Raw genomic sequence first — 25,949 nt, forward strand, 5'->3', positions numbered from 1 at the left:
CTGAATTATATGCATCTATATGCCACGCATTTACTAATTTTATTTTTGAAATAGTCACTGGAATACATTTATTCAGTAGAATAGAATCATATTCTAATTTATAAAGCTGATCCTGTTTATTTCAATATAAACCACAGAAAAGTGTAGAAATAGGCAGTCAAACACCAAAAGGGACAAACATGCTAATATAATCAATATTATCATGATTTTGCTTCTTCATGTCTACAAATGACCCTTTATGATGCAAAGATGGTAAAGAATGTCCTTCTCTTTGACTTCAGTGTTAATTACAGGCTGCCTAAAAGCTCCATTTCTTAAGCATAAGCTATGGCTCAGTGGTTTGGGTAGTGACGCATTGTTCTTAACAGATGTTAACAGATGTTAAGAACAATGTTCTTCCTCTCTACCTAGTTTTGATCAGCTAGCCTGCCTTGGAGAGTCGCAGTCCATTTCTGAGCTCACCCTGGATGGGAATCCTGTAGCCCTGGAGACATGGTACAAGCAGGCCGTCCTGCGCTGTGTGCTTCACCTGAGACAGCTGGACATGAAGCGCATCACAGTAAGACTCACTCTTTTTTCATTGGCTTATTCAGGCATTAATGGGTTAATGGCACAAAGAAGTAGTAGTTCGAGAAGCACTTTTGAAACTTTACTTTCTTAGAGATCTTGACTGCTGACCAAGTTTTTTTTTTTCTAAATACTATTACAACAAAAAGAGAGAAAATGTGCTGTAGGAGCATCATTGTAGATGCTGGAAATCTTAGTTTTAATGTATTTATTTAGCAGATAAAAACTAGTTTGTCTTTGACTAAGATAAATTATGTCAGAATATCTTTATAAAGGGGTCGTAATCTTTGTCTTATTGCTTTTATAAAGATTCTAATACCTAACCAACCATATTATTTAACAACATTTAAATGCAAACACACCAGCTCTAGTATGGATCAATTGATAGATTGATACATAAATACAAATCCTGTTTACTTTGTAAAGTATTTAGAGTATTACCATAATAAGCACCATTGTATTTCTACCACATGCCATGAATATGTTACAGTGGAGCATTAGCTTGCATTTAGAAGTGAGCACCCAGGTCTGAGCTTGTACCTGAAAGGAATCTGACAGTACCACAGACCTCGCCCTCAAAACATAAAAAGGGAACACCAGGTTTTTCAAGATTCAAGATCTGTGTGTGATATGTGAAATATCTTCAGCAAGCTACTGCCTACAGCTTAAAGTCCTAGAAATCAGTCTGTTTTTTCTTTCATCCAGCAATTAAGTCTCTTTGTTAACAGTGATCTAAATTATATTTCACCTGATTTGCTTTGGACAAAAATTCCTCCACTGCAGTTCTCTGTCGCTAATCTGTCAAGACCTCAGGCTAACTGCTGGTAGATTAAATCTTATTAATGAAACAGAGAAAAGAATTTCACCATTTAGAAGAAAATGAAGAGGAGATTTAAACAGCCCATGTACTGCATGTGCTTTATTTATTGTAGGAAATATATTTTACTTAATTCTATACATTAGCAAAATACTTGATCCAAATGTATCAGTTTTTTTCACTTGCAGATACTATCCAATGAAATGCAATACACCATCTTAAAAATATGTTCATAGCCTTTCATTTTTCACAACCTGATTCATTACACCATAAACTTTAATGTATTCTATTTGGATTTTTACATGATAGATCATCTCAAAGTCGCTCATATTTGTCAAGTGAAAAGAAATTCATAACTGTTTTGTAAAAATTTTAAAAATTTCCAAATATAAATTGTGTTTTGATGTACCATCTTGAAAGACTTCTGCCCTTCCGGCTTTGTAAATTTTCTAACGCTCTGTCAGATTGGATGGACACTCTGACAAAAAGCATTCAAAGCTTTGTCACATTTTCTGAAATAATTTGGGTCTGAACCAGTTCTAACCAAACAAAATGTAAAAACATTCAAGGAAAAAAAATACTTTTAGAAGGCACTGCATCAGTTTTTTTCACTTGCGAAAACTGTCCAATTGCTTGTCACTTGGCAGTTCACATTTGAAGATGCTTTCTAATGTTCTTATTATTAATGCAATTATTCACAAAATCACTAGGAATTGAATTGCTTTAAACTTCCGCACTAAAGTAATTAACTCAAAAGACTTTCATGTTTTCAAGATGAGAATTAGAATCTTTTGTTCTTCGTTTTGTGCGACAGTATTCACAAGATCGAATCAAAACTTCTTCCAGCTGCTGACATTATTTTTTCATTTCAATGGATCAAACTCTGTTGATCACTCTGAAGCTGCGCCTCTGCTAGCTTTTTACTGAAAGCTGAATATCCCCTCGCTCTTAGCCAGCAGGCTCAGATTGTTTTGGGAGCATTGCATTCTGGGAGTTCTGCCTTTCCACAACAGCTGGGCTCAGTTTATCTGAGACTGGAAATCAGACAGATAATCCTGTGATGCAGTTGGCTGGTGTTAGGATTCCTCGCCCTGCTTCCATAGTGGTCGATCTCTGGTGCTGAGAAGAGTCTTTTAGACCCAGACTGTCTCTTTTGTGATCCCCCTTCATCCCCTCCTAGCTCTGTTGAATAATTCACAACTCATGAATGGAGCGACACCATGATTGCACCAGCTTTCCTTTTCAGGACGAGGATCGGCGCATGGCAGGTGTATTGACTCGAAAAGAGGAAGAAAAGAAGAAGGAGAGTCACAAGCAGACAATTCATAAGGTACTAATCCTATCTGCTTTGTTCTGGTGTTAAGATCTCCATGGATTGAATGTATTGATGTGCAATTTCAAGTACAACTAATATTTTGTATGTTAGATTGCAGATAATTGCTTAGTTGTTTTTGGTACATAGATGAGCATTTGTTGAAAAAGTTCAATTTAGTTTTAATTATACTGAGGCTTCCTATGGTCTAATTCTTTTAAAGATATAACAATTGCCTTATTCTGATCCATTTTATTTCATTTTAGATTGTGTTAAAATGTATGTAGTTACGCAATGAAAGAGTGGTGTATTACAATTATTCCTGGGGTGTTTATATGCAAGTTTTTTTGTTGTTTAAATAATGTAACATGCTTTTTTTTGTAAAACTAAATCTCAGAACTTATTTGAAAGCTGTATTTCAGGAACTTAAGAAGGGACTGTGAAAACATATTCGCCCCACCCCCAGAGATTTCTTAAGAGTTTTTCTGTTTTACATGATCAGATTACCAGAACAGGCAACATGAGCAAAATTAGTTTTTAAATTAGGATTTCATTTATTAAGGAAAACAGTCTATCCAAACCCAACTGACCCTGTGTGAAAAGTAATTGCTCCCTAAAATCTTCAGAACAACTTAATGTATTCTCCATTTCCGGATAATTCCTCCCACTGTGACTCACTGGAGTCCCAAAGCCTTAGAAATTACTTTGTAAGCTGTTCCAGACTGATGGATATTGATGACTTTGTTTATCATCTGTTTTTGAATTCCTTTATGGGAGGAATTTGCTTTTTGAGATCAGTTACTTTACTTCATGTTGTCAGACAGGCAAGTATTTAAGTAATATCTTGATTCTACACTTCAGATTGTAATCCGGCCTCAATGTCTCAAGAGAAACTGATCTAAATTTTACACAAACAAAGCTAATCACAGTTAATTCAGGATTTAATAAGGATGACATCACTTTTTCACATTGGTTTTGGATAGCATTTTTCCCTTTACAAAGAAAAATAATTATTTAAGCTCATTACGGTATTTTACTCAATTTTTGATATCAACATTTCTTTGATCTGAATAATTTAAGATGTGATGTAAAACCAAAAACAGAAGAAACATGTGAGGGGGCAAATACTTTATTGTCAACAACAGCATTTTGTTTATGTGATCTTGATTATTCAGTCTTGTGCATGAACCTTTTAACAAATAACTTTCACTTTCCTAATAGAAAGATTGGCATAGTTTCCCTCAGTGACCCAACTTCAACATCCATTCTGTAATGAATGTGGAAGCCATGGAGTCTTAAACACTTTTACTAAGAATTTGTTCAGATTAGGTTTTGCAGTGAGTTATCAGGAAGGAATAACTGTAACAGAACAAGGAAGGAATAATGTGGCAAGTTATGCACTTCATTCTGCAGAATGAGCTGGAAGCAGACAGCTGACCAAACGGAACCACAAATACCAAAAGCTTTTTTTTTGGTCTCCTAAGAACTGAATTGCACTCTAAATGTATACACTTTGTGCAATGTGGTGGAGTAGTTACACCTTTTGTGTTTGTGTATTTGATGTATTCATCAAGGAGAAGCGTCGTCTAGCGATCCGTAATGCGGCCCAGCAGTGGGAGGGTGTCAAAGCCTGCTTGGAGCTGCCTCCAACTAACGGCTCTAAGGAGGACGCTAGTCCAGAGAACAGTCCTGCTCACAGCCCCGCACAGACCAATGGCCTTGCACAGGAGACGTCTCCAGAGGAACCAAGGTGTGCACTGCATAATGTTTCCTATTAGGACAGCCATGTTCTGATAGGTTTCTGTTTGAAAACAAACGCACACCACACTTCTCAGAATTTTATTTGTTGAAAGCCGTTTTTGGATTGTAATGTGACAAAATATGACAATCTGAGTTTTTTCAATATAGCCTACTATAACAGTGGTTCCATTACTAAACCTAAAGTAGACATAAATACCTGTATGTTCAAATGTGTGTGGCCTTATCTTATTTGGCATAGGCTTGAACATTTTTAGGTCTAGTTTAGCATAAGTGTCATGACAAGAATAAACTTTCAGGATTTTTTTTCAGACATTTGTGGTCTCTTTAGGATGATTTCAAATAACTACTTTCATCCCAGGTCCTTGTTTCTATAGCCAAAGCCTCAAAATATAAATTCATCACAACCAGTGAGACAAGCAAAAAAATGAAGAGCAGGAATGACACTAATTTGCTCAGGTTTGTACACATTGTGTTTTAATGTTGCTGAGGGTTTTTGCATGTTTCCAACAGACGGATAAGTCCGGGTTCAGGGCCAGAACGACCATCAGGGGGAACAGAAAACAGACTCCGCACCAACAGCCGTCCTAACAGCCCTCGAGATCCAAAGTAAGGAAAAACTGCTCTCATGTTTAATGCCCCAATAATGCCATTCACAGATCCACTCCCATCAACTCCTGAGATATGTTTTCCAATGCGTTACTTGACTTCTGGAACTGATGTCCCTGTAAAATCTTCAGCAGCTAAAATACCATTTAACAGTTGAGGAAGTCAATATCTGCAACAGCTGTTGTTCCCAACACACCTTAAAATATGTTTAAGTAACACAGTGGCCCTGTTATTTACATGTTCAGGACCAAAAGACCTTCCTTAGTCATGCACCTTGAGAGATAGTAAACAAGGGAGATGTTAAAAACAGGTTTTCCCCTGCTAGACTTCATAACACGCTGTTGAAAACTGTTTTGTGAAGTCAAATGTCTGGTAGCTTCTCATGTACACACTGTGATCCAGCTCTGGGTGAGTTATGAGGAGGAGGGCTTTGATGAAAGCGAGGGCCGTCTGAAGGAATATTATTACATGTTTCAGAGAATGCCTTTCCTCCTGGCATCGTGATGTAAAAATAGCCCCAAAGCAAAAACCTTCAATGCCAACGCTTTTGTTTTAAAAGTAGTTTCATTGAGTGAAAAGGTACAACTGATATGATTCATAAAAATCAATAGATTTTTTGAGCTTTTTATCATGTTATAATGTTATTCCTTCATGACATACATACCTGAGGTGTTGTTTTAATTCTTTCACACATGTTTGAGCAATCCTTGAATCCTGATTCCAGTCATTCATGGTTTCTTAAATGCTTGCTTTCACAAAGTAAAAGTTTATTTCTCCAGCCGAGCTTCCGCATCACAGAGCACCCCTCCTCTGTGCCTTCCCTACTCAGATCCTCCCGAATAGTGACAGCAACAATTAGCAAACACCTGGTGGAACAACGACTCTGCTGAGCTTGTCATGCAAACTATTTCTCAGTGCAGCGCTCCTAAGAAAGGTTGTTAATGGCTTAATTGAGCTTTTTGTACTGACATGCTTGAATGCCAAGTGCCGGAAAGAGCAAGAGGTGTCCAATTGCAAAATCAAATTTCTTTTAAGTTATGTTTGATATATAACTTAAAAGTTACATAGCTTAATAAAGAAGCTGACAGGTTCGTCATTAACATTAATCATCTGCACAACAAATTCTTGTTTAATCTTACTTAGTTCATTTAAGGGTACTTTAGATATAACATAATTTCTAATTAAACTTGCATTTTGTCTACCTATTAATAGCTTAATAACTTTAGCATTACACGTAAGTCTGTATGGGCAGACTGACAGACTGAAGATAATACTGATATTTGCACAAAATTAGACTAAACTTTTCAAAATAGTTCTCTAAACTTCAGTTTTGTTTTTATGAATAGGCATTCCGCTCGCTACTTTAGCTTCTACCAAGTCTTCATTTTCTTGCCATAGTGGAAATTTATTTTGAAATCTGCAGCAGTGTGTATTAACTGATCACGGTTCTCACATTCAGAGAGAACAGAATGTTCTCTCTGAATTTCCTCAGTTTGTTTAAACACAACATAAGATTCGATGGATTAAGAAGGAATTTTCTTTCATGTAGAAAGAAAACACATGATCTCATCTCTGCTTGACATTAGCTACCATGACTTGGCGACAAATCGGAATGACACTGAAGTTAATGCTGACGCCACTTTGAGCATGTTAATTTTGTTATCAAATTGAGATTTACGGGAGCAGAATATGCCAGACCATAGCTGATGCAGGGTCATGTCTTTTTCATTTGCCAAATGTTTAAGACAGAAGACAGGTGGAATGTGTCTAGCACATCAGTCGAGATAGAAAGATGAGGAAAAAGGTTTACACAGATTCATTAATGAGAGGTGAAATCTTGGAACACCACATGCTGTTGGAACACTTCAAATTATTGGCCTCAATGACTCTTAGTAGTTTTCACTTTTAATGAAAGGATGGAATGCTATGTTGTAATGAAATTAACTCAGACAGTGTGACTGCCGTACATTACTCAGGCAGCTGTAAATGTGTGCATTAGATGTTTCTTTGGGAAGATTAAGCTTCTTTAGAGATGACAGATGTCACTTTTAATAGTGCTGTGGGATTATGTGAGATAGAGCTAACTGAAGCAGATTCAGGGTTTGTTGCTGCCATAGTTTTTTTTTTCACATCATTTTCCGTGCCTTGTTCTCTGCCTTCATGATTTATCTGTAGCATTGTGACACAATGGAGCTCAGAGCCACCTGGCAGACTTTCAGCCCTGATCATGGAGAGACATCATCTGACATAGTGCAGAGGATTGATGGTGCACACAAGTTTTTCTCATTTTTTGTGTGCTTTCTTCATATGTCATGCTCCATCTCCATGTTATTAAGACCTGACTCTAATTCACATTCCAGTGTTGTTTTTAGCTGCAGTAGAGATGTGAAGTATCTTCTAATACTGCATTGATGTTAACTAAATCAATGCCACTGTGTTCGCCATTGTGCTGGTAATTCTGTATTAGGAGAGAAATCCAGTGTGCACATTGTTTATATTGCAGAAAACTGCAATGCATAATTGCTGGCTAATATATTCCAAGTGTCACAAGGTCACAGTTTGCAATAGTCAACCTTATGGATGGAGCACAACTGCAGTAGATGCCCACATATATCACAGTGCCCAAACTGTGGAGAGTGCTGGAAAAAAAACATCAGAAAGAAATGAATGAGGGAAATGTGGATTTCTACACCTGGTATATATTTATCAATTATTTGTATTTAACAGTAACCATAATACCAATGCATGATTTTTCAATATCTTTCATTCTTAGTGTTTCGTCCTTAACGTTGGCTTTAAGGCAAGCGCTGCAGTGTAACATTCACAGAGCCGCTGGGCATGCAAAACAGAATGCTTTTGATTAAATAATTAGTTGATCCAATGTACAGTAAAAATAAACATTAGTGAAGATTACTTACTTACATTGCTCAGGTAATCCTTTGACCCATTCTTTCTCGCAAACTTTTTCTAAACTTAAAGTGTCTAGGTCTCCTCTGTGTTCTTCATTTCTTTACATTGATTTAACTACCGTAGATTCAAGTCCAGCGATTGTGTGTTTGACATCATTGTCTAACTGAAAGACTTTGACAGTGATGTGATGTTTCATAAGAGCAAGCTACTCAAAGTAAGTCTGATTTTATTTTACAGAAATGTCCTGTTCATCTCTATTGGTCCAGTCTTTTAGTTTCTCAAAAAGTCTTTGATTTTTGGTTTTACCCAAGTATAGTACTGTGTGTTGTCAACTGACCCTGACTACCTTTTGTGAAGTCAAGAAATTAGATTTCTAAAACTTGGTCAGAACAGTATTGGATTAAGCTTCTGTCAACTAAGGATTAGTCTATCCACTCTGGCTCTCAGCCACAGAGTCATTATGTTCGGTATGAAAACGGGTAATTAGTTTGTTGGCGGCCTGAACTCAAATTGTTCAGTGATACTCTATGATACCCTGCTATAAAGCAATGTCCCCTGAGTATATGTAGACCTAAAAAGGTGAGTACACAGGCTGCTAATTATCACCTGGGTACACATCTCCTTTAGCCTTGCTCAGATTCTCTGCTCTCAAGACTTTCTTCTCATTAAATGAGCACTTCAGCTCTTGTGAAGGTAAGCAGAGAGCAGCTATTAACCAAAACATGCAGGATACTGTCAGCCGCCTCCTTTATAATTCTTCAAATAGCTGTATCCACCTTTGCCTCCTCAATGAATAGCCTTTAAACTTCCCAAGGCAACACACTTCTGTTTCAAATAGGATGTTTTCATGTTTTTCTTTCCAGACTTGTGGAGACAGGGAGTGGCAACGTTCAGAGCTTGTCCTTGTCTGACAGTCACCTGGCGGAGCTTGATGGAGACACCCTGCGTTTATTTGGACTTGGAGCCCTGGAGGCCCTGGAGAGAGGCTGGGGTGTTCAGACTGCTGGTGCTGTCACCGTCATCGCCTTCCGCTTCATTAACTTTGATGCCATCGTCCCCACTCTTCCTAGGATAAGAGTCAAGTTCCCAAATCTGTCGGTGAGGCCACCAGTTACATGGAAAACTGTTTAAAAATCAAAACTAAAATAGGAAAATATACATTGAGTAGAAATGAATCTTCAAATTGGCTTTTGTTGGTGATCAGCATATTAATTGTGGAAAAATATGTTTTGTCCCCCTTTTTCTTAAAAAAGAACAACCACTCTTAATTCATCAATCTGTGGCTTTATTTTCTTAATTGAGTAAAAATCACATAAGAAAACACTTTTTCTTTATGAAAAATGTGCAAGAGTGGTAAATTCACAAAACAATCCTAAGAATAATTCAAAGAAACGTTGAAAAGTAAGCAGGGGTATTTTCTTTGATGGACAATTCAGGACGGCCTGATTTGTTTTTGGGTTCAAAACTGCAACACATTTTTTGTTATGTTACAGTTGCAAAATATTAGCCAAGATAAACCTGATTGGTGCAAATGTGAAATTTAGAAACTTGTGTTTTTGGTACCTGCATTGGTTTATTTAGCTAGATATTCAGTCTTTGTCTTTTCTTTGGTAGGTACTGGATCTTTTTGTAAAAAAAACATTCCATCAAGTTACTCTGCATTTGTTGATAGCAGTGTAATACTTTAAATTGCCAAATACTGAAATAGAGTTTTAGCCTAAAGCAAATTTTTGTCCTCTATTTTCTTTGGCATTTTAACAAATAATTTTAAAGAAATTGATGTAGAACTTGTTTTTTCTTTCTTAGCACCTGATATTTCTGGAAACCAACATCAGCCGTCTCCCACAGCTCGCTGCTCTGGCTCAGGTGAGGCGTCTGGACCAACTGACCATTCATCCAGAAGGAAACCCAGTGGTCAGCCTGACTTTGTGGCGCTCATTCATCATCTATCGTCTCTACCACTTCAACCTTCAAAAGATCAATGGCCAGGAGGTGAGGGCTGGCTTATGTTTCAGTACAGACCAGTATGTACAGTGCATGAATACTGTACTTGTAGTACAGTATCCATAATGTAGTATAGTATGCATATTGAACTTTTTCACCGTTACAACCACAGACTTCAATACTGAGACTTTTTGTGACACGCCAACAGAAATTAGTGCATTATTGTTTAGTAGAAGAAAAGTATTACTTGAATGTCTAGGTTTATATTTTACAAATAGAACTCAGAAAACTCTGATTTGTATTCAGTTCCCTTTACTCTGATACCCCAAAATATCTTAACCTAATAAGTAAATTGGGTCCATCTGTGTATAATTTAATCTCTATATAAATCTGTTCTATGAAGATCTCAGAGGTTTGTTAGATAACATTAGTCACAGCCTTCACTTCTGTCAGTCTGCCCCAGGGCAGGCAATGCAACTTACCACAATCAGCAGGTGAATGTAGTGTAAAGTGCTTTAGAGTCCTCTGGACTCAATAATGTGCTATACAAGTGCAGGCCATTTACATTTGAAGGAAGGTGGTCCGGTCTGAAGAGGCCTAGGTTAAATGTTTTGGCTAGGATAATGTGGAAACATACCCCAAAAGACTTCCTTTTTGGGGTATGTGGACTGATAGAACCACCATTGAGAGGTGGTTCTATCAGTCTGACTAAAACAGGTTGGTTAATGTCAGTTTAGAAATCAAGCACAAATGCATCAAGAACAGCACTCCTAATGGCAAAAGTACAATGTAAATGTTGTTTCCTTCCAAAAATGTTGGAAACTGTATATTACAGATGAGAAGGTTTTGTGAAACAAATAGTGACTTACAGACACATGAAATATTGTGTTTTCTCATTTAACTTTACTGTATGAACGATATAAAGTGAACACATCATTATACCTAGCTATATTTTTATTCTTGGCAGACTGAAGGTCAGCAGCTTGCTTAGCTATGTCATTTATATTTCGCAGGAACACATTAACATTGACTAAGCTAAACTCTTAAGTGTAATGTATCTTTAGTCTGCTCTCCTATACCGTTGTTATTGTACTTCATAAACCATGAAAGACAGACTTAAAGTTTTTAGGTTCTAAGTCAACTGTAGAAACATGCTAAATAGCAATCAGTGAACTTTTCTTTGTTGATTTTAGGTGACCATGAATGATGTAATTGCTGCAGAGCGTGTATTTGGGACACTGGGTCACATAGCAGCCACCGAAACCCCACGTTGCCGACTCCTATTGCTGCTAGAAGAGTCCAGGTGAGAACTGTCAGATGCTCAGTAGACCGTTTCAGGCTGTAAGCAGTATTTGTTTAGATGAATTAAGAATATTTGGATTCTTCAATGAGTTTCACCTCCTGAATATGTAGGCTTCTGTACATGTGCATTCATGCCTGTGTGTAGCATTGTGCGAGTATACATTTCAGGGACTGTGTGTGTAGCTAAGAGACAGAGACTGGCACAGAGGAGCCATAGGAATTAGACTTTGTGTTTCTGGCTAAGGGTGGGTACTTGGCACTTGGACACAAGCATTCCTTCCAGCCAAATAAGTCTTTAGGTCTGTCACTCTGGGTCAACAAAAACATCTTCACGAATCCAGAATCTGCTCTACTTGTCACGCACAAGATGACTCTCAAATTGCTCTAAAAAAAGTGTGGTTGAGGCAAACATGGACTTGTTTAAAGGAATAATTAAGTGCAGTTAAGCATTTTAACTTTTGACCTGTTATTTTAGTTACTAAGTTCTATTCTTTTAATTAAAATAATTATCTGGAACTGTGAAATCTCAGGGAAGTTGTGTGGTAATAATTAGCATTTACATGAAATATTTAAAACAAAAAGCCTCCCTTATATCTCCATTGTGCTTTTATTTAGCGCTATAGCATAATGTCATCTTCACAGTGGACATAATGAAGCTTTTCCTGAATACTTAGTAACTCTCAGAGAAGGAGATTCAATCTGACTTTCATTTTCAAACTTTTTGGCCCCCACCACTTATCTTCATCTCTCAACCTAATTTGTGCACATTTGGATTCACATGGATTATACACATCAGCCCGAGGCCTGTCATTTTCATATCACTGTTGAAGTCTTAATCTGCTGCAGAGCAGCCACTTGCATTCAGTTGTTACAGTTTCAAATCTTTACTGCAGAGAACAGTATTGTGTTTGGTGACCTTCTGCTAATAAGAACTGTGCCTTGCAAAGGTATTCATTCCCCTTAAACTTGTTTACATTTTGTCAGGTCACAGCCACTGAGTTTATCATATTTAAATGGGATTTTATGTCGTAGCTCAGCAAAAAGTAGTGCATTATTGCAAAGGGTATGTAGTTTTCTTAAATTTGCATTGGTAATTAATACATGCTTCCAACCCTTTTTACTGATGGCAGCCAAATAAAACCCACTGTAACTAATTTGCTTCAGAGGTTACCTGTTTCCTAAATAGTGCCAAACTGCATGTAGTGACCTGACTAGGAGTTTCCAGTATTCCATTTTCTGTAAAGCTCTGCAGCTCCTCCAGAGTTTAAATGGGCTGCTTGGAGCTTCTTTGTTTAATGTTCTTCCAAGTATTTTTAAGTTTGAATTGACAGTCATTTTCTTGGTAGGTTGCAGCTGTGCAAAACTCTTTCCATTTTCGGTGCTTTGTGACACATTCAAAACTTCAGATATCGTCATTTTACAATGCAATTTTGATATTTGTATTTGTAAATAATTTTTTAAATCAAGTAATTAGGACACCATCTCCACATTAACTTTTCGTAGGGCAAAGCTGCTCTGGCACATATTCTTACCAGCTGCGTCATCTGGCATTCCTGAAATGTTGTGACAAAGCATGTTTGAAAAAGGAAATCAAATAAATTTCCAATAAATTAAATTGAAGCTTATTGTAATCTTTTGTTACTTTTATTGTAATGTAGCAAAAGCAAGGCACTTAAAGCATTTGTTGTGTTTGCATAGAAAGCACATCATTTAAAATGTGTTTATTATTTAAAGCAATTTGCATTGCTGTGATTTGTGCCTGCTGGTTTGTATGAAACTGATTTCTACACACTGATGGGTTTCAGTTGACACAGATACACTTCCACATGCTTTCACACCCTCTGTCATTTAAAGTGGAATGTTAGCCTCCAGCCTGCTCTGTAAAATGTAAGCATCCTGGCACTGCTGAACATGTTGGTACAAAGCTTTATCACACAGGATTTTATAGTGATAGAAACATTTGATGTAGCTTATTTCATACAAACTATGATATTTGTTGAAATACATGTGCATTTTCATTTAAATGTGTTTATTTGATTCTCAAAAAAATGTGTTTATCCTTGGTGGTTTTTTCAACAATTTCTTTTTCTTTCTTCTTAAAAATCCTTTTTACAGAGTTAAAGGAGAAAGTTGCTATCTAATTAGTTTTGTTCTCTTGTTGCCACTGTTTTTCTGTGTCTGGTAGTTTCTTTACTGTGACTCACTTGTTCTGCTTTTCTGTCTCCACTTTGTAGGAAAAGGCAGCTGCAGTTCTTGCTGGAGGGGCGTGGTCGGCGGGCAGGGCTGAGTCCAGAGGAGCTTCGGGATAATGGGAAGCTCCTGGGCGAAGGCCTGAGCAGAGCACTCTTTAACTATCCAAGCAGAGACTGTAATGCAGAGAGCCCTGAGGTTTGTTCTGCTTTATTAACAAAGGTGTTACAAAAGCTCACTGGTGTGAAAAGCAGATCTAGACATTTGTCTGCTAGACCAAGCCCTCTTCACTTGAGGTGTACTCAGTGGCGCAAAAAGTGGGTATGCAGGGTATGCAACGCATATGGGCGCAGCACCAGAGGGGGCGCCAAAACCCCGTCTGGAGGGGGCGGTGCTCCGATGATGTTTTCCCATACACTTTAGCGTGCCTAACGCTCCTTCACCTCGCGCACATAACAAGGTAAATGTAGCGAGTTTTACGGGGGGGGGGAATGGGGTAGCGAATGAGCGTCGCTCCCTCACCCTGACGTTTCTTCCCTCGGGGAGGGGGAAGGGGGGGTAGGGACGCCGATCTATGTTTTCGCATCCACCTGAATAATGTGTAGTTGCACCACTGGGTGTACTAAATGCCAGACACTGACTGCCAGACAGGAATCTCCTTCTAAAAGCTACTAACATGGAAGATGTCACACTGATCTGAGAGATGTCTCCACATGGATACTTGCCATCACAGAAGTGTTGAAACACTTCTTTTTCGCTACTGAACTGTGATTTCTAGTGTAGCTCCCGTCCCATTGCTTGTGTCTTGCCAAATATGTTGACATCTTTAAAAACATAATTGAAGAGGACTAAGTGTGAAGAAACACTGCACATTTTGTGAAACATACAGTCATAAGATGTGCCGCTTTGTATAGTGATTGTTAATTAGGATGAAGGGTGTAACATCTGGAAAGAGTTTTTTTTCTATACATACAGTAAGTATTCTGCAACATTGTGACTAGTTTTAAACTAAATGTATACGAATACCAAAGTGGTCAAACAGTTATCAAAAGCTAGTTTGTTCTGCCATTAGATTCACTTCAATTATTTGACTTGCGAGTGAATTTTTGTCAGGTCATACAGAATATCTGCATAGTGTAGAATGAGGTTAAGTAACATTAAATATCAGCTCATAAATCTGGCATTATTGAAAAAAATAAATCCTTTATCTTAGACATATATCACATTACATATCCTGTAATAGTTCTCTGTGACCCAAAGGACTTTCTAACTGAAGAAATGATATAATGAAAAAGTGGTTCAAGTTTTAAATGACTTAAAACCTTGGTCTGTTTTTATGCTAGTAGCTTGCACATGCCTGCCTGTCTTCAGAACAACCTTAGCATTAATTTACAACCTGTTAAGCTCAAATTTCAAAGACTTTACGCTGCATCTATGTCTCTCATTTATTATCCTGATGGCAAAATGTGCTTAGAATCTGATTTGAAATCTGAAGATGTACTTTTGGTGCTTTTCCAGTGATCTACCTCTACAAGTATTGCCAGAGGCTGCATATCAGATGACATGGCATGCAGTGTCAACAACAACATCAAATCCAAAACATTTAAAGACTGTCTTAGGGTCCTCTGCACATTCTTTAGCTCGCTGGGGGATCAAGTGGAGTAACATATGAGTTCACTCTGAACTCTTCTGCTATTCTTTATTCTATTCAGGTCAGCTCCAGGTCAGCTACACATATATCTTCTAAAGCTTTTGAAACTGCTTAAATATGAAACCACAATACGTGTATTAGGTTTCCTTTATTTTAGCTTGTCCCAATTATATTTTGTGTGTATAAGAACTTTAAAGGATTTGGGAACTGCCTGAGGCACTTAGTGGAATGACTTACATGATACAGTGATGAGCAAAGACAAGAGTGACTACATCTTTTACATCAGTCTGTGGTAAACTAAGAATTGTGCAAATTTGTGGCACAGTTTTAACCTGCGATCATGAAGGAAACATACAATATCACAATGAAATACAAAAAAAAAAAATACAATTAGGAACTTGTTACTACCTCAAGAAAATATTTCTACTGCTCTATCGATGGTAATCACAAAATAAATGTTTCATACATAGTATTAGATTAGTTTTGTGTTTAATTACTTCATATTTAATGTGCTACAATCCATTATTAAATTGATAATGTCATGTGGCTTGCCAGATGGAGCTGGACACCTGATTGGTTAACCTGCACAGCAACCTTACTGCAGACCAATCATTTTGTACGTAGCACCTTTAGCTCCGCCTACTGACTTTGGTGGGAACGCTGACAGAAAGCCAATTCACGACAGGGCTATGAAACAATTAAATGAATTATTTCCACATTTAGTCATGCTTTAAGACATGTTATAATTTTTTTCTTTATTATATTTATTTAAATTGTCAGATATAGAAAAATGTATTTAGAAATGCCAAATAAATCCATTGATTTGCAGTAGTTTATTGCCCTCAATCGAGATACTTCCTTTAGATGACAGTTGATTCATTGTGATAATGTTTGCTTCATGATACTAGCACTGTTTTGGAGCTGGCTTTAATCTCACTGTGCAGATGTACAGTGAAAGACATTAAAAACCATTCTATTCTATGCTACTAAAACTGTGCTACTAACTGGCAGAATTCTTAGTTTGCCACAGATGGATTTAAAACGTGTAATCACTCTTGCTTTTGCTCATCAATTAATCATTTAAGTAATTTCTGTTAAGGTGTTCCTTTGGTATCCACAAAGTGCCTCAGGCAACTTCCAGCAGTGTGATTAATCTACACAATGTTTCACTCTGTGAATATGCTTACTTCGTCCCAGGAGGGCACTGTGGAGTCATCGGAGCGCGCCGCCGTGATAGAACAATATCTCCAGGAGTTGGTCAAAAGGGCGTCAGATACCAATCTGAAGGGTGAGGCTTTACACAAGCTCTGGCCGTCCATGTTTGCAGAGATGGTGAGAGACTGCGTGTTGGAGATGAGGGACAGAAGGGCCTTCCGCCAAGCCAGTCTTGGAAAGCTCACTGAGACCAAGTGAAAAGGACCAAAGGTTCACCTTAGATCACATACACATTAGCAAATGTGGACATTGCTTCCCGCTGCTTTTTTTTTTTTTCCCACGTCAAACTCCCAATTCTTGGCGCTTCATCTCCCCTCTGATTTGATCAGTTGTTAGTTGGAGGCTCTTTTGAGATGGGGGATTGAAAGATGTCTGTAAAATTGTCAGCACATCTCGACTGAATGTAGATTTTCACTGATTCCATTCCTCAGAGTGTGGAACCGTATCATGCCTAAGGAAGCTTAAAAGGACTCACTGACTTGTGGTGCACTGACTTCCCTAAAATAAAAAATCCTCTGCACTTTAAAAGCTTTCTGAATGAAATCCTGCACCGTCCTCGACTAAAAATGACCAGAGTCTTTTTTTCTGGAGAATAGAAGGATTTTTCTGTCTTCTAATCAGCATTATGCATTATTATCTCACTTCGTCCTGCCTGACATGAAAGAAAGGGCACAGACAAACACATGGTCTTTTTTGTTTACTACTGACTTTCTGTATTGTACTTAGTATTAAAAGATTCTGCATTAGCACAAAGTTTGTGTCCATAGTTTTATTGGTTCTATTTTCTGAAAACATTGAAATATAATTGAAGTTGTTTTTTTTTGGGGGGGGGGGGGGGAGGTTATTCAGACAAGCTTTTAGTACCAGAACTACCATAAAACTAAAACAAGTGCCTTACATCCGTGTGACAGTGAGGGTTCTGTCATCTCTCAGTCCCGTTCTTTGGTTTAGTTGATGCACTGGGTCCCTGGATAGGCTGTCTGTTCTGATGCAGGTCTTGTATGTCTGGAGGTTCCCCATTTTTTATCATGATGAATCAAACCACAAATGTTAAAGTTTGACGCTTTTCTAGAAACGTTTACTGGATTAAGCAGATAAAGTCTTAATAACCTTTAAAACAGAAACAAACAACTAATTTTACAGAAGCATTGCACCCAGCATGCATACGTAGGTGTGACTAAGTAAGGACATTCAATTTAAACAAAAACATGTACCACTTTAAAGCTCAAAAGAGTGACCAGTCCTCTCTTAACCAGTTGGGTAAAACCGTTTTGGTGGTGAGTCTCACAGAGAGCAGGCGCTTTTGGGGGCATTGTTGTCACAAGGGATTGTTCAACCAACCATATGCAGGCTGAGTGGTAGCAAGAGAAATCAGACAAATTAAGATCAACTATAATAAAACTTGTATTTTTTATTTTTCATTCATGAGAAACTGGCAAGTGCTAAGTACTTAAAAATGTTAAAAAAATTTTTTTTGACTAGCTCTAAAGTCAAGCTGAGACATTTTGAAGGGACTGGTGCAGGTATAAAGTCATATCTTAGGTGAAGCTTCTCTGTTTAGTGTTAAGCGTTAACACTGGAATGTCCCTGAAGGTAGAGGCTTCACCTGCTTCTCTTATCTTCTTGCTCACCTTTGCTTAAGCCCTCCCTAATAATCAACCCCAGACAAGTCAAGGGAGAACGCACCACCCAACCCAGACAAATAACTGAAGTGGAATCAACTATCAAACAGCTTCACACTAACAACTTGACAGGTTCTGCTGTCTGGGGTACTTGATCAGTGCCTTGGTTACAGATATCTTACCTAAATCAGTCAGTTAATTTGTTATATAATGTTTTTTATTTATTTATTTATTTATTTATTTATTTATTTATTTATTTATTTTATTCCACATCTTTCTAGCTGCTTTCATGTCAGCTTTGTGGTGATCAATGTGTTAATTTATTAAATAAAACATAATTGTAAGGTTAATTACTTGTACTAATTTAATTCAAAAAGTAGAAGTGGTGTACTATGTGGAGTTAAGACTTAAAGTGATCAGTTTCAGCCATTTATTGCTGTTTGTTAACATTTTTAAGGTCCAGAAAAGTTACTAGCACGACTTCAACAGCTCCCAAGGTGCAAGGAGATATGTTAAAGATCTAGTAAAGGAAAGACGCAAGCAACACTTTAAGTTCTTAAAAACAAGTTTATTTGAAGATCAACACATTTCATCTGAGATAAAGGACACAATTCAACAGCCATTGTACTAAAAATAATTTTTGATATTATGTAATATTCTAATTTGGGGGATTTGTTGGCTGTGGAGGATAATAATTGAAACTACCACAAATGAATGTGTATAATACTAATATATGAGTTTTAAATTTTGAATGGAAATATTGAAAGAATTCAACTTTTCAATTCCCTATTCATCAATATACATTGGTTTTATAGCTTGACCTGTTTTCAAACAAATGGATTTGATCATGAGAAACGTTTCTTTCCATGTGAAAGGCTCTCACCTACTAGCTCAACTCAATATGGAGACAAGCATCTTGTTATATTCAAAGTCTGAAGATCTTGCATAAAAATCTTCCATTCTGCTTTGACAGGAGTCCAGTCTGTGTGAGCATGTGCTGTCAGAAAAGCTTCAGTTAGTTTCTTTTGAACAACTGTGATAGAATCACAGCTTTGCGCTGAGACACTGTGACAGTTTAGAGGACTTCAGCTGCCAACACCGCGAGCGCGCTGCAGTTTCAAAAGCCTGACACAACTCCAAGACTAGTGACAGCATGCAGACAGAGTGTGTGAAGAATGTCTCGGTGCACATGGAAGCTTAAAAAAATTAAAGACTTATTACTAATCTGCTATATTTAGTTTGCTTAAAGGATTTATGCCTTTATTTGTGAATAAAGAAATTGTGTTGGGTCAAAGAGATATAAAGAATTAAAAGAAAATAATATCTCGGCTGTTTTTAATTTGTTTCATAGCCATGTTTAAAAAAGAATCTAGTTTTTGAAGCATTAATTGGGACAGGTTTTCCAATGAGTTACAAACTGATGCTAATTTTAAGCAAAACCTTTCTTTAAAGAAAGTTTTTTAAAAAGTTGAATTTTGTCAGATATTTTGAAAATAATACACAATTAAAAATTTTTATTATTATTTTTCCAGCAATACTTAGGCATGGTTGCAATAGCATTTCAATAGAATGAGATAATGATAATAAAACAACGAATGATGCTCATCACTCTAAACTCACCATTCCACAGGGAACCATGGTGATGGATGCATTATGCTGGGGGATATCTTTATTGAGCAGAGTAATTGTTGGGAAGATGGATGAAGGTAAAAGCAGGGGAAATGCATGTATAAAACAGGAAGAGACGTACCCCAAAAGATATTGGAAATGATTTACTCTCGGGGCTGAAAACAAATGTTCACCACACTTTTCAGATTTTTACTTGTCAAGCAGTTAAAAACCAAGCATACTTTTTCTCATAGGTCACAATTATGCACTACTGTGAGTTTGTCCAATCAGAATACATAAAGGTTTTGATTATAATGTGCATATATGTGAAAAAGTTTAAGGAGTATGAAGGTTTTTGCGAGGCAATGGTATCAATTAAGTATCGTTGGACAGACTGGCTCAGCAAACAGCATAATACCGCTTAATGCAATCTGTCAGATATTGGCTCAAACATGTGTAAATGAGTAATCGATGAGTAATTGATTGTGTGCGCTGCTTTTGTTTTAACCCTGCGAAAGGAGTGCCAGAGTGTTGATGTGGCTGAGCAGATGAAAACCCTAAACTGCTCTGCTTCTCCTTCACGCTCAGACAAATCCAACCGGGCGCTCTGGGAAAAAAGCAGGAGGAGACTCCCACCTCCGTATTTTTTACATGACAGCTCAAAGAACAAAGTGGAGTAGGCTGGCTGAGGCAGGGGGCGCAGCAGAGGGTGTTTTCCTTCTGCTGTGTCAGTTTTCAGCTCTCTGTCACAGTCCCTGTGTTTGCGCGTAAAAGCAGAACCGCTGGAGTCTCAATGAAGAGCTACACACGGGGCTTATGGTCTGATTGATCCAGAATTCCCAACATGGCTTCAGTGGGTCACATGGATCTGCACCAGGTATTGAGAGGGAAGCCCTGCATTTCTTCACAAATTCAAGTTTCCATTGTGAGAATGCCTGCGCTTGGAGAGGATACACCAGTATAAAAAGCAGAAACGCTTCATCATAAAGCTGCAGGTAAGTGTGAGAAGAAATAAGATGTTAGATTTTGTCTTTATTTTGTGTTTTTTATTGATATAATCACAGTTATCTGCACCTTTCTAAATGTTTGCAGATAATAAGCCGCTGTTCCCCTGGGATCAGTACATGCTGAATTGTTATCAGGACACGTTTGAAAGCCTTTTTGCTTCAGTGAACCCAAATAGGACAACGTGCAAATCATGACTGAGTTAAATAGTGTGGGGTTGAGAGGTGACAGGCTTTCTCTAGCTGGATTTTAGACCTGCTGTCTGCTAGTGAGGGGGGGTTTCACCAGAGGAGCTTCCTCATTAGGAACCAAAGAGGTCAGAGGTCAACTCACATGGTCAAGTGGGTGGAAGACTTTAACGGTTTCTGCCAGAGCCACTATCTGTGGGTGTTCAAGCTGAATGATTCTTGTTGAGAACATAAAAGAAAAGTCAAGAAGTGGACAATTGGTGAGACTAAATACATTTTAAAGGCTTTTATTTTCCATATCAAAAAAGTGAATTAGAAGGCACCATTATCTTCGTTTTGCACTCATAGTGTCCAACGCTGTGGAACGAGTCGCCATGCTAGATGTCAGGATTTGGACCATCAGGTAATTTACCAGTTTGCTTTGAGTTTTCTTTTGGTCCTTCATATTAATTCAGCAACACAATATAAACGGAATTACAGTTTAAAATCTGGTACCTTTGTGTAAAACTGTAATTTTGAACAATAATCATTTCTCCCTGTTGCTTGCAGACTATCTGTTCAGCTGCTGCTTTGGTCACAACTCCTGGACAGTCAACAAACAGCAGATCACAGGAAGGTGAGCGATATTTGCATATTACAAATCAATAAAATAGAGTAGCCTTTGACCAGAAATTTATGTCAGTAATTAAATTCAAAAAATTTTCATACTTCGTTAGACTTGGAGTTTACTGAATATTGCCCAGTTGGTGAAATTTGTGAACTTTTCCTTAGCTTGATGGTTTCAATACCGTATTTTCCGGACTATAAGTCACTCCAGAATATAAGACACATAAGTCATAAGTCAAAAAAATATGTATATGTTGGATAGGACTGTAAGTTCCAGAACAATCAAGTGATGAAAAACGTGTGACTTATTTTCTGGAAAATATGATATTTCATAACCTCAACTGAAAAGGATTTTTTAATACAGAAATGTGACGGTCATTTCTCATTGCCTCCACATTAATTTGGAAGACTGTTGACCTGACAGGGGTCCAGCAGAGAGTCACTGACACTCTCCACAATGGGGCTGAGCCAGAGAAGGTCATTGCTATAGAAGCTGCTTGATCACAGTGTACTGTATCCAAGCGTTTGAGTGGAAAAACCAAAAGCAACCAGAACTGTATCATGTGGGCCAAGAAGAAAAATCAATTATCTTTTACTTAATGTTCTAAAGTCCTGTCTTTAGAAGAAAATCACTTGCATGTATTTATCTATGTGGACACCGACCTCCCAGAGTTAAAGTCTTCTAGTGTAGAGTTCAATGACGATGTTGGGAGACATGTTGTCTGGTAGTATCAATGCTCCATGTTTTCTCAAATCTAAGGTCGGTATAGTCGTCTATCAAGAAATTATACTGTATTTTATGGTTCACTCTGCTGACAAGCTTTATGGAGATGCTGATTTCATTTTCCAGAATGACGTGATGCCTGCCCTCACTGCCAATAATACCAATACCTGGTGTAATAATTATAGTATCACTGAGCTTGTTTGGCCCACAAACCTGGGTGATCTAAACCTCTCAGAGAATTTATAGGGTATTGTCAAAAAAGAAGATTAGAGGCAACACAGCCGGTTCAGATCAGCTAGTAGAGCAACCTGGATCTTTTTAACATGTATCACATGCTAATTGCATCCATACCACGTGCAAATGGAGTCCCAATCAAGTTCTGAGCTCACATACCACACAGTACATGACATGGCTTTTGGTAGGTAAACATTACTGCAGTAAAGATCAAAAGAAAACAACAAAAACCAAATACGCATTTGTAAAGTATTCCGTATTGTTTTTTCGTTTTTTTTTTTCGTTCGAAAAAATGAACTGCCTGAATATACACGGACCACTGGAGACTAAAAGTAGGACACAAACTATGGACTCCTTGCAGCTGACGTCACGCAGGCAAGATCCCGCCCCCATCGACCTGCTGTAAGGCGAAAATGCTGCTGGCTGACGTTGACCACGACTGGTTTAGCAAAGTTATTATCAATATAACGTGCTAAATCTTAAATATAAGCTTGATATATAAAAGAAAAAGAGATGCAGTGTTTTTCAACTAATTGTCAACACTACGACAACTAGATAACAAGGTCAGGAAAACGTTTTAATTAAGAAAAAAATAGCAAGGAAGGGGGAAGTAGTTCAGTTATCCTTGCTTGACTTTGACAACCGTAACATGTAAATGTGATGTGAAATTCGGTGTGTTTCGGTTCACTTAAAACAGAATATGACGACTTACACACCAACTCGATCTGGTAGATCACCACTAGAGTCTGAACAAGTGTTTAAATTAGCTAATCAACCCACTGAAACGTTAGATTTGCTAATAGCAGCCGTAGCTAATCTACTACAGCGGTCACTTATAAATAATTACAAAATAATCAGCAAGCCTAAACACATGACACTGTGACGGACTGAATGTTCTGTTTTTGTGTGTGTGAAATCTTTGAATGTTTTTGATGTTGAATCCCGATGTGGAGTTATTGTCAGTTGCCGTGGCAACGATTATGCGTGTAGTAGCCGACACAGAGTGAGAAAAAAAATGGTTTTGAGTTGTTCTTTAACGTCTTTTCTCCGTTATTTTTTCCCTTTGTTTGGGCACAGATGACCAAATTAAGAATACATACATCTCCAGGTTTTATTTAGTTAACAGAATTGTTCTACCATGTAAAATAATATTTTCCCTCCAGCGTTGTGCGCAGGCGCGAAATTTCCCGATGTGAAAATAACATGCAAGCAAGCATGTCTGTGCAAGCAAGGGGTCCGTCATAGAGTAGGGCATTCTGGGTAAAAACAAACGGACAAGTCTAGTGCTATCTGGAGAAATGGATTGTGGACTTTCACAAAGGACAAAAGAGACATTTTACAACTGCTAAAATCTGCTGCCCCTTCACTTTTGTTCGCATTTTGTGCACATTTTGTGAAGAAGGTAGTTGAAATCAGTGTCTTTTTCAGATATTTTTGTGTAACTCCTTCAGTAATTCTTGGTCCAGCGCCACCACAGGCACTGCGGAGAACAGGTTGCTCAAAGGTGTTTGGATCGATTGGCACAGTGTGAAAGTGAACCGAACCAGCTGAAAATGTGACAAATGTTGCAGTTTTGGTCCCCATTCGAACTGAGTCTGTTCGACAATTATTCAAACACCCTTTACTCTAAGAAGCCAGATAAACAGATTACCTCCTGAGAGAAGCTCATTTTGCTCATAATCTGTGAACTTCTGAGAAGTAGTGAGTGCATCCAAATGACACAGAGAAGGCAGGCGTCAGCTGTCAGACAGCCACCTCTTGAACCCTGCAGGAACAGAAACCCCATGGAAGAAGCTCGTGCGTGAAGCTCAGTGACACATCTACAGTCCCTTCAGTTAAAAGTTGGAGGGCAGTTTGTGCGAAGTTGACTTCACGTGCTTCCACTTGGAGTCCAGCTGCGTGACCCGATGCTGACCCAGAGATGACAGTGGCATTGAGTTGAAGCAGTAAAGGAGCCAGGGGCGGGGAGTTCTGAGTTCTTGCTGAATAGCTTACCCAGGCTGATTGACATCTGAGGAGCTTTCTGCCAACTCCCCCTGCCGCTCCTGTATTCTCTTTTCATCCGATAAAACTCGGCGGTCGCTAAGTTTTTACTGCAGCCATGTGTTTGCCCAGAGAGGGTGATATGAATAGAGACAAAGTGCTCCTCAAAATGTAGGATTTCCATACATAATGCCGGTTTGGCACGCTGTTCCTCAAACAGTGAGCTCACTGATCGCAGCTAAAACGTCCCTGGCGCAGTTGCACAGAAAAGTAGAGTCAACAGGGAGTAATTCAGGTAGCCAATCAGGGATAGGCTACTAATAGATGCTGGCTAACCAGCCAGATGAGGGTTTTATTACACTGAACAGAGGTCTGCTTCATGTACAGGGGCAGAGAGGTGGCGGATCAGGATATTCATTGTGAGGAGATGAGGTCACTGACTTGAGCGTTTTTCCAAACCAAGATCTGCAGAGATTAAAGTCTTGTTGATGAATGCTTCCCATGAGTACTTGGCTTTCACATCTAAAGGTCCTGTCCCACTTTTTTGCACTTAGCTGCTTATCTAATATAAGCTCTGTTGCGTCCATACAGGTGCCTCAGAGGACAGAGTCTCAACAGGAGTTCAGGGCAGAGTACGGGGAAATTCAGGGAGCCTGGGGCACCTGGGGCGCCTGGTCAACCTGCTCCCGGACATGTGGGAAAGGGGTACAAGAACAGACGAGGCCCTGTCTGCCTGTGTACACTCAATACCCCTCCAGAGGAGTTGCCGTTCAGCCCCAGCAGCCAGGCCATGTCATTTCAGCTTTGAAGCCTGCTGCTGCTCCACGCCACAGTGGTGTCAGAGCCTTCAACAACAGCAGCAGCAGGGGAGAGCTGAGAAGGGAGAAGCAGAGCAGGCCAGGAGAACGCAGGTAAGAAAACAGTGAGATCACTTTTTTCCATAAACTATTTTACGTCTTCCCTGCTGCCACACTGTTATCTTAAATGAATGGGTGATTAGCAGGCTTCTATAGAACTGGATGGCATTTTAAGGATGTGATGCTCTTACTTCACTTAGCTCCGCAGGAAACCTGTCCTGGGACACTGTATACAGGACATGGTACGCAAACAGAGATGTACATTAAAGACAACTAAGGGCAAATTAAAGTGATAATTTCATGGAGCACAGTTCATTTAATCATCTGAAAATGGAAGATGACAAAATTAAAATTATTAAGACATGTCCATTCACCTGAGATGAAGTGGAGCAAGTAGAGCATTAATAAGAGAAGCTGATAAATCCTCTACAAGTGACTTATGGTTGTCCTGGAGGAGCTGCAAAGATCTCAGCTCAGGTAGATTAATTTGCCCACAGAAGTTTCTTATGTATTACGCATCTGTCCTAAATTTATGAGCATATGAAATATCAACTACTTAAGATTTTTTAATTTATCTTCTGTGTTGCCTCGACTAAAGACAAGCTGACTGAAATGTCAGGAACATTTAGTACCCTTGGTTTTATAAAGCTCATGTATTTGTTGAGATGTGTGCTGCATGCTGAGCAGCCTGGTGTAAAAGTGACTCTCTGGAGCCGTCGCTGTGGGTCATCTGACTGCCTTCCAGTGGAAAGCCAGTCTTTTGTAGTTACCGTGAAAGGTTTAGCCTGTGTTTGGCAGCTTGGTGGCCTCCTTCCTGTCAGGCTTGCCTTTAAGCAAATGATGCTGA

The 25,949-nt window shown here is 38.5% G+C and overlaps 2 protein-coding genes across 5 annotated transcripts in view; both read left to right on the top strand.

The window, feature by feature from the left end:
- The window catches only part of lrrc49 (leucine rich repeat containing 49), a 33,135-nt gene extending 16,107 nt beyond the window's left edge, over positions 1-17,028 (top strand). For all 4 annotated transcript variants that reach the window (XM_081605377.1, XM_081605379.1, XM_081605378.1 and 1 more), the window contains 9 exons: positions 412-559; positions 2,631-2,714; positions 4,271-4,446; positions 4,968-5,063; positions 8,837-9,071; positions 9,780-9,965; positions 11,111-11,220; positions 13,454-13,607; positions 16,258-17,028. In XM_081605377.1, coding sequence (XP_081461503.1) covers positions 412-559; positions 2,631-2,714; positions 4,271-4,446; positions 4,968-5,063; positions 8,837-9,071; positions 9,780-9,965; positions 11,111-11,220; positions 13,454-13,607; positions 16,258-16,473 — 1,405 coding nt within the window. In that variant the 3' untranslated portion in view covers positions 16,474-17,028. The remainder of the gene's footprint in view (positions 1-411; positions 560-2,630; positions 2,715-4,270; positions 4,447-4,967; positions 5,064-8,836; positions 9,072-9,779; positions 9,966-11,110; positions 11,221-13,453; positions 13,608-16,257) is intronic.
- Positions 17,029-19,870: 2,842 nt separating this feature from the next.
- The window catches only part of thsd4 (thrombospondin type 1 domain containing 4), a 37,425-nt gene continuing 31,346 nt past the window's right edge, over positions 19,871-25,949 (top strand). The window contains exons 1-5 of the mRNA XM_008405528.2: positions 19,871-20,500; positions 20,598-20,958; positions 21,047-21,101; positions 21,248-21,314; positions 24,837-25,156. Of these exons, the coding sequence (XP_008403750.2) occupies positions 21,073-21,101; positions 21,248-21,314; positions 24,837-25,156 (416 nt within the window). The 5' untranslated portion in view covers positions 19,871-20,500; positions 20,598-20,958; positions 21,047-21,072. The remainder of the gene's footprint in view (positions 20,501-20,597; positions 20,959-21,046; positions 21,102-21,247; positions 21,315-24,836; positions 25,157-25,949) is intronic.

This window comes from Poecilia reticulata, chromosome 3 (genome assembly GCF_904066995.2).
Source record: "Poecilia reticulata chromosome 3, P_reticulata-male-v2, whole genome shotgun sequence".
NCBI classification, from domain to species: domain Eukaryota; kingdom Metazoa; phylum Chordata; class Actinopteri; order Cyprinodontiformes; family Poeciliidae; genus Poecilia; species Poecilia reticulata.